The sequence below is a fragment of the Podarcis erhardii genome (assembly GCF_964252035.2).
Source record: "Podarcis erhardii genome assembly, chromosome: 2".
NCBI lineage: Eukaryota > Metazoa > Chordata > Lepidosauria > Squamata > Lacertidae > Podarcis > Podarcis erhardii.
Genome location: NC_138498.1, coordinates 72976098 through 72985388, shown reverse-complemented (window position 1 = coordinate 72985388; position 9291 = coordinate 72976098). Strand labels below are relative to the sequence as shown.

Below are 9291 nucleotides of genomic sequence, written 5' to 3'. Positions count from 1 at the left end.
TTGAATATCATCCACTATACAGTGTCAGCCAGCATATTTTAAGTATCAGATAAATGGCGAGACAACAAATACGGATCCAAATATCAAAGGGCAAACTGTGAATGCATGACAGTGGGGTTTTATATATATTTGTGGGGTACATTTGTTTTCACACTTGTTTATGTTTGAAACAAGGAGAAAAGTTACCTGAAGACGTTTCTTCTGGCTCTAAGTAGGTAGAATCTGTACAAAATTACATATGGAAATATACAAGTTTGGCTCCCTGGGCAAAAATCTCAGTCTTGCACCGTTCACTGACTCACACTGAAGTGTACTAGTTCAGGTGTTTTAAAATTGGATAAAACATTTGCAATGATAGCTGTGATCGTCCCCTTTGATAGTTTAAGCACTGAAGCCAAGCATCCGGTTTGCAAGCAAACTCAGTCTTCTGCAATGGAGAGCTATGAGCACATCTGTTTAGGGAAGTCTTTAATGTTTGATGTTTTGTTGTGTTTTTAATATTCTGTTGGGAGCTGCCCAGAGTGGCTGGGGAAACCCAGCCAGATGGGTGGGGTATAAATTAATAATAATAGTATTCATCATCATCATCTGCCACTGGCCTATTGCACACAGCTCCCATGGTTGATTGCCTGCTGTTCTATGAATCAATGTGCAGCCTGCTTCTTTGAGCACATACTCGGGAGATGTCAGATGCCGCTTAGCTGCTTTCTGATACCATTTTTTTTTGGGGGGGGGGAATCTCTGTTCAGGAAGGAGAATAATCTGATTTTCCATTTCGCTAACCTAAGAGCCATGGTTGGAATGTTGGGCTAAGACCTGAGTTCAAATCCTCACTCGGCCATGAAGCTGAGTGAGGGACCTTAGGCCAGTCACTCACTCTCAGCCTGATCTAATAATATGGAGACAGGGAGAGCCAGTAACTAAATAAATAAAATAAGGGTTCCGTGCTTTCCCCCTCCTCCATACTGACTCCTTCATCCTACCTTTGCTGTTCTTAGGAAACTGTTGCCTTCCTGCCACAGTTGTCTGTCTCTCCCCAATGCAGTAGCCTTTCTGCATTCTGCCAGCCTGCTCTTTCTTTTCCCAGCACTCACTTAACATAAGCCCCCACTGTATCCTCTCCAGCCCCTCTGTTTGGTCTCTATCTATAGCTCCTCCTTGGGCTCCACTTATTCCTATTTTAAGCTTGAGCAGCTGATATGACAGGCAGAAGCCTGTGTTTACTTCCCCATCAGGTTCCAGGGGGATCTGCACACAGGCCCCTCACAGCTTCTGCAACAGCCACACACAGAGGACTCTGGTTCTAGGGATGTCCAGTGACACTGGAGAAGGTATGGTCTGGGGGTTTTGGGGAGGGGGGGGGGAGAGAGTTGTAGAGAGCGTGTTGAAGTAGGGTTAATCTTCTAGTCATTGAGACATGACTCTAGCACCTCTTTGGAGGGCCAGGCTGCAAAACTCAACCAGGAGATCTGATTCTCTTGCCTTCCTGGCAACAGGAGGCCTGGGTCTCAAGCCATGTCGCAATGTTCAAAGGACAGAAGACAGCTCGTCTGTCACTGCCACCGGCACAGTGAGCAATGAGGGTGACAGCTGGAAATGAGAGAGAATTTTGGCTGCTCTTGACTTTATATAGGTGTTGTGGGGGAATTCTTGTCAAAGGACCTGAGCTTATCCTGGCTGGTGGCTGTAGTTGGTGCAGGTCTGAGAAATTCAAAGCAGAGGTTTGAGAGCATATTGCTGTAGCTGAACAGGTTCAAAAGAATGAAACACATTGTCCATAAGAGCCTGATCCTGGCACAGGCAAGAGGGACGGAAATTATCTAGGTGCAAGCCTATTTGGTTGAGATTTAAGCCACAGGTCTCCCCTTGCTTACTAACTCTCTCTCTCAGACATGGCTGAAACAAAATAAAAAAAAATTCCTTCCAGTAGCACCTTAGAGACCAACTAAATTTGTTACTGGTATGAGTTTTTGTGTGCATGCACACTTCTTCAGACATGGCTGAGTCACTCCTGCTGCCTTCGGTCCAAGTCATGGAAGCTGTCCAGTCAGAGTGACCGGCTCCTGACTCAGAGTGACCGGCTCCTGACTCAGAGGCAGTGGCTGCTTATTGAAGAGCCCGGTGCAAGCCCCAACACTAAGCCTCCCTCATACCATTTACTCACCGCAGTCCCATTTGCTGCTTCAGGAAAGATTCCACTTTTACCCAACCATGTGGGCCTATTTACTACTATAACCTATTTACTACTATAACCTGTTCCTTCAGCAATAAAACCTGCTTCAGCTGTAGGACTCTGCCCACGCAGCAAAATACGCAGACCACATAGGGTTTCAAAATAATACAGTTGTGGTGTTTTACAAGACGACCTGCCCTTGAGTTGCCAATATAGGACAATAGGACCTGATTCACACAGACAATTCCTTCTCAATGCAATGCAAATTAAAGCAATTAAAAGTTGCTTCCTGCTCACTCAACTACAGTGAAGACAGATGTCGCCCTAAAATAGTTCTTTGCGTGCCTATTCAAACACATTGTTGCATGATGATTGAAATGTGGAAAGCAAGACTGCCCTAAACTGTAGTTAGGAACAAAAGCTTTGTTCTGCTTCTTGGTATTCCTTGCATTCCACACTGTGGAAATGATACTTGGGTAATATGGAACTGGCAACTGAAGGGAACATTGGAGAAAGGCCAAAGTTACACTTTAAGATCCTATTTAACTCGATTGCTGCAGGAAATATGATGGGCCCTCAAAATGTAGCTGGATAGTTAATGGACCCCATTTCAGCTCTAGCTGAGCTTGATTGTATGAGAACATCGCTCTCAGATGTGAATGTGTCTCCTTGTCGGAATCAGAAACATCCTCTAAGTTCAATGGGAACCAGATGAACATTTGAACATCAGTCAAATAAACTTGTTACAAACTACTTTTAAAAGCAAAGGAACTGATGTTCAAAGAGAAAAATACTTCCGGAGGCTGAGTTGTAAGTTAACTGCATTAAAAGGGGAGTTTGCAACGTCCCACCAGAATATTTCTGCACAGTCTAGCAAATATAGCAGCAAGTGAGCCCAGTTTTATCTCAAACAGCAGTGCCTGGACTGTTACCGTTTCAGCTCACATGGCAGAAGACACATCTGTGGTGGGGTGGGGGCAAGCCTTCCTCTACACAGAAAGCTAGTTATGTCAGCGAAAAGAAGCCCTTCTCCCTCACATCTAGTTTTACCTTTTTCAGGGAGTCTTTCTGTATGGAAGGGAACAAGCACACATATAACACATACATGCACACACTGAGGATGTGTGTTATGCCACAAATGCTTTCGCTGAGATTCCTGCATTGCAAGGGGTTGGACTAGATGACCCTCAGGGTACCTTCCATCTCTACGGTTCTATGATTCTATGCCCCTTGCATTCAGACGTGGTACAGCCCAGACATAGGCACTAGTTTTTTACTGCTGAGGTAAATCCAAGTCCCATTAGCTTTGCACAGTGGCAGTATCGTAGCCAATGAGGTTAATCCAAGGCATGATTATTGTTAATTGCCAACTTTTCCCAATACCCTGCCATGACAACTTGGAAAATATATATCACAATCCAAGTCACATTGAAGTATAAAAAGGTAAAGTAAAGGTACCCCTGCCCGTACGGGCCAGTCTTGACAGACTCTGGGGTTGTGCGCCCATCTCACTCAAGAGGCCGGGGGCCAGCGCTGTCCGGAGACACTTCCAGGTCACGTGGCCAGCGTGACAAAGCTGCATCTGGCGAGACAGCGCAGCACACGGAAACGCCGTTTACCTTCCCGCCAGTAAGCGGTCCCTATTTATCTACTTGCACCCGGGGGTGCTTTCGAACTGCTAGGTTGGCAGGCGCTGGGACCAAGCAACGGGAGCGCACCCCACCGCGGGGATTCGAACCGCCGACCTTTCGATCGGCAAGCCCTAGGCGCTGAGGCTTTTACCCCCAGTGCCACCCGCGTCCCTCATTGAAGTATAACCCACAGCTAAATGCTTTATACTCTTTGATTCTGACACAACCAAAGCACTATTCAGAAAATCTTCACATATAGGGTTGAACTGTCCCTCTTGCCATCACATGCCCAACCTACTGGTCCTGCTAACTAGGAATGATGGGAGTTGTAGTCCAAAATTATATTTTGAATTTTCAAAATACCCGTTTTAAACTTGTCTTTTATTGACAACCTTAGAATTTTATTTTTTGTAAACCACTTAGACTAGAGGTTCTGTTTACAGCCAAGTAGTACATAAATGCTATTAAATAAATAAATGTTCAACTGTGTGTGACTAGGCATCCCTCTGCAGATGTCTGCTTTCAACTCATGGACATAGGGATCTGGGTTGCTGGGATGTGAGATATTACAGGAAAGATCAGGCAATGTAGCCTGGCTCTTCCTGCCATGCAATTATGTCTACGTGTAATGGGCTTCCAACTTTCATAGGAATGCCTCCCATTTCAATCCTCAGTTCAGTTCTTATGGTCATTCACCCTGATTATAATAACCACTCCATTTTACAACCGTATTCATATTATCAATTAACATGGTTGTTTGCTCCCTAACACAATCTGAGGGCCGTGTTATAGCAATTAACATCATGTAGCAATTTGGCCCACACACAATGTTTTTATTGAAAGGACCATTCTTCTCCACTCAACCAAAGCATTTTTATGGTAGCCTTTTACAATTCTACAATTAACCTCTTTTATTTTGATTAATTAACATGGCATTTTCTTTGTCTAGGCACTTGCGTAGTGTACAGCCCACCTATTTCACCTATAAAACGTGCTTAAAAATGGCAAAAAAAACACACACCCACAAAAGTAATTTCAGACATGTAATCTCAGCACAACTAATTTTGGGTAAACATGTGGAAGTGTAAGAACTTTTCCAGTGCTGCTACTGTGCCTTTAACAGATGGTCAGCAAAGAGAAATTCCACAACTGTGGCCTTTTTATTCCGGCAGAGAATCTGAGAGAATGTCACTGTTGAATTTCTGTCTTAGCCTGTAATTAAAGGTATTTTCCCTGTCTGGGAAAAGGTGACACTGCTGTGCTAAGTGTAATTAGGCCGCGTTGTCCTTTGTGTCCTTGAAAGATACGATCCCAAAGTGCCTGTCAATTTGAGCCAAGACCTAGCTAGCAACACTTCTGTAATCAGGGAAGCATTCCTGCTAAGGATAAGGTTGCCAACTTAGTCCTCTCCCCACCCTGGCAGAGTGTTGTTCTTTCAGCTACTATTTAACAGGCAGTTGTTCCCCAGGCAAAGTTGTCTAGATCTCCAGTTGGTAGAGTATGAGAATCTTAATCTCATGGTTGTGGATTCAAGCCCCATGTTGGGCAAAAGATTTCTGTGTTGCAATGGGCTGGACGAAATATTATCTCATAGTCCCTTCTAATTCTACAATTCTCTGATAGGCTTCACCTGTTGAATGTTTACCTGTGTCACCATTAAAGAGTTTGGGAAAGCACAAAGAAACACAAGGAAATGAATAAAAAGTCAGTAACTTGGAAGATCTATATGCGAAAGCATAAATCTGCTTTTCGAAAGGCAAGGAATGACAGCCAGGTAGCAGTAGCATCAACATATACAGCTCAGGCTTACAGTTTCTGCAGCTTGACAAATGAGCCTCTGGGTCATATGGTATGTGTACAATCAGGCCAGTGGTTATATTAAGGTACAGGGGCTTATTACATAGGACAGCAGAGTCTGTCCAGGATTCCATCCCTGCTAAAGAGGCACTGGAAATCCTGTCCCTGGATGTGCTGCTAAGAAGTTTAAATGGGGAAAGGGCAGAAACACAGCAAGGGTAAGTGGTGCATATTCTCTTAAGTGGCAGAATCTGAAGTATTAAAGTCGGGGGGGGGGCCTTCAGCTGCCTCAGCCAATTGGTAATGGAAGATGGTCTCAGGTTCACAAGAACCTGAGTGGGTGGGGGGTGTAAATCTTTGCTAGTTACTGTCTCTGAGGGCCTCATCTCACACAAAATGGGTAAAGGCAGAGCCGTCGCATCAAACATACCAGCAAGTGTAACAACAGAAGGCACACGGGAGCTCTAGAAAAATGACTAGAGCAGCTCTAGAAAAATGACAATTGTTAAGAGAACAGATTACGGGCAGGGGCTTCTTTGGTATCTACCAAAAGACTTGGTGGGATGGTGGAGAGAGTGAATGGAGACTACTGAGGGAAGGGAGGCTCTTATCCTCCTGCACTTTCTAGGAAAGCCTTATTCCTTACTGAAGAAAATAGCTGTGACGCACTTCCACCTCTCATACGCCAAACCACTCTTTCCTGTGCAGACACCATGGCAAAGGATGCTGCTTCCTCCGATAGGGAACTCATTGAAAATGGCATGGCAGAAATAAACTTGCACGCGGTAGAGTCCATTAGTGACCTGCATTATGCATCCGGCGGACGTGAGAGCACCAGGGTCTCAGAAGGTATGTAGTACCCAGCACCCCGAGTTGAACTCAAGCAACCTCACGAGTGCCCAGAGTAACTAAACAGCAGTTCAGCAGTAGGAAGAAGACCCCAGACCAGTAATGAGCTTTCCCCATGAAAACAGGACACTGTGAGCTGAGCTGGCACTGGGCTATTACATGGGCTAATATGGGTGGGAAACCTTTTTCAGCCCAAAGGCCACATTTCATCATGGGCAACCAGCAGGCAGTGAGCAGGGTGAGAGTGGCAGAGGCAGAAGTGGGCAGAGCAGTGGATGCGACTCTAACCTGTGTAAAGCAGGCTATATTCCAGTCTTGCAGAAGTCAGAGGTTTCGACACCTCCTCTCACACACATCTCTCAGTCCTTTGATCCAGGTAAGCAAGGCATTGCCAACAGTTCAAGGACACAAGATAAAAGAACTTGAGGGACCAATGAAGGCTGTGGCTTGAGGAAAGCCCCATGTCAGCCAGAAGCCTAAGGGGGCAGTTTGAGGCCCTAGACAAGAGCCCCCCTCAGCCTAATATAAACAGTGGCTGCTTCCCCACTCCTGCTCATTCCTCTCTCTCCCCTTCTTTTCCAGGGGGCAGCCCATCTCAGCCCAACAGCCCATGGACTCCTCACAGCACTTCCTCCAAACATTTCACTTTCCCAAACGAAGAGGACACATCCTTTCTACCCGTCCAGAATCTCCATCTCCTCCCTGCGTTCACCTGCTGCCCTTGCTTTGGTCCGACATGTTGCCCTTCAAGCTTCTTTGCTCTCCTCGGGGTGCTCGTAGTGGCCAGCCTTGGCCTAGCCACACTGGCCGTGTATCTGAGTGGTAGGTTCAGGGTCTGGTGGGCCATTCTTGACAATAAGGAGCTCCTGGTGGGAACTGGTACCTACCACCATGGGGGCCAGGGAAGAGGGTGGCTCTGTGGGACCCAAGTACTTTCATCTGGCCAGTCCCAGGTAACAGACCGTATGCAAGATGAAATGTGGGTGGTAGGAAACTGAGGACCTATCATGCCCCATAGTGGTTCTCCTGGGCAATGCAGGAGAAAGTACCATAAAACAGGTAAGTTATTTGGGCATCCACTGAAAAACATAGGCTTAAAACAGTAGCTCAAACGGCACCCCATTCTGTGGAATCCACAGCCCTTTCTGTCAAATTTCCAAATGCATATATACACCATAGATCCTGAGCCATTACTTTGTGGGGTACAGAATCCAGCCTGTTCCCCTTGAGCACTTGAATTCTCACCCATCCACTTCTAATGATGCAACTATTGTAAACTTATTGTCCTCACATCCAGCTTTCCGGGAAGCTATACCTCAGCTTACATTTTGCGAAGGGCTGCCACAGATGTGACCTAAGGACATGCTAAAAAGCAGTATCCCCAGACTGAAACGGATTATGCCGAAGTCCAATGTGAAGTACTCTTGACCAATGTAATAGGAAGTTTTTCCAAACCACCCCTTAGTTAGCAGAGGACTGCTGCCCCTCAGCTAGTGGGCCTTAGAATTTGCAGGGGGTTGGACGAGAGGACTCTTGGGGTCCCTTGATGGCACCTCAAAAGACCATGTAGTCCAGCCCTCGGCTTACGCAGGAAAACCACTACAGCATGGCTGTTCAGCCCTTGCTTTGATGAAGGAGTCTGTCACCAGAATTATTTATTATTTTATTATTAAATTTATATACCGCCCTTCATCTGAGGATATTAGGGCCGTTTACATATCGCCTGAACGGAAAGCATGGTATTGAGTTATTGAGGTCCAAGAATAATATAAACCAAGGTATGTAATCTCCAGCATTAGGATTGTCCTCTGTGGCCTCTGGATTTGGGGGAATCCTCTCTATGTAATGGGGTCCCTCAAACTCCACCAGAGAACGAGTTTGCTCCCTCACCGTTCTGGTGACGGCTCCCATAGTGCTGCTTCATCAACATTCTGTCTGTAAAATATTTCAGACGATTTATATTGGCAGAAGAGCTCCTCAGTTCGCTCTTAGCAAGGCAACGTACAAGTCTGATGTGCCTGGTGGTAAACTGCTCTTGAGAATGAGTGTCAAAATAGTGAAAGTTACAGTGCCTGCAATACATTTCTTCAAAAAATAAAACGGAGAGGCTGTTTAGTCACGTGGTTTCTGCTTCTCCTCTCTGCAGTCTTGCAGCGTGAGTCACTGCGTGTCCTTGCCCAGTGGCTGGAGTCCCAGGAGGAGGCCATCCGAGAAATGAGAGCTGTGAGCTTACAGCTATGGAGGCAGCTAAATGCCAGCGATTCAGGATTTCAAACCTGAGAGAGTCCTACCTTTCAACCCCCCACAAACATTTTCTTTGGGGAGCCGGATGGGAAAATTGATTCACTGCTTGGCACGTTGAGGATGGACATGTGTTGGTCTAGACTATGCAAGCTTTTAAGCAACCTCCCCCAACTCACCGGTGGGGTGCTGCCAAGGTTGATGTGCCCTATGGGCAGCACTGGCTGCAGAACTGGAATCTTCCTGAAGAGAGGAGGGACAGACAGGAAGATACTGATGCAGAGGGCCTTTCCTCAGCGCCTCAGATACACTTTTGCTTTTATTTGAGAACTATTTTCAGCACCTTATTTGCACTATGTTGCTCTACTTTATACCCACCTTTTAATCATTGCCCATGGGGCACCTTTGCAGAGATGTTTTAATAAATGACGATGAAACTCACAGGACTCCTTTGCCAAGCTGTGCTTCTCTCTTCAGCTGATCAGCATAAAATCTGCCCAGGCTCTATCTGGTGAAGAGGGACTGTCGGCCTACAAACTAGGCTTGGAGCAGAGCAGAAGGAACCCTTGTGTTCTCTCAGGCTGCTAAAACGGAAGCAGC

General features: G+C 46.0%; 1 protein-coding gene across 1 annotated transcript; it reads left to right on the top strand.

Moving 5' to 3' along the window:
- Positions 1-1206: 1206 nt before the first annotated feature.
- Positions 1207-9132, top strand: LSMEM2 (leucine rich single-pass membrane protein 2). Its single transcript, XM_081851359.1, has 4 exons — positions 1207-1331; positions 6310-6450; positions 7033-7272; positions 8597-9132. The coding sequence occupies exons 1-4, from the start codon at positions 1310-1312 to the stop codon at positions 8728-8730; spliced, it is 537 nt and encodes a 178-aa protein (XP_081707485.1). The 5' UTR covers positions 1207-1309; the 3' UTR covers positions 8731-9132.
- The last annotated feature ends 159 nt before the right edge of the window (positions 9133-9291 follow it).

Coding starts and splice junctions, on each gene's coding strand:
- LSMEM2 (XM_081851359.1), top strand. CDS start 1,310: ATGTCCAGTGACACTGGAGAAG. Junction 1,332..6,309: donor GTCCAGTGACACTGGAGAAG/GTATGGTCTGGG, acceptor TTTCCTGTGCAG/ACACCATGGCAAAGGATGCT. Junction 6,451..7,032: donor GAGCACCAGGGTCTCAGAAG/GTATGTAGTACC, acceptor CTTCTTTTCCAG/GGGGCAGCCCATCTCAGCCC.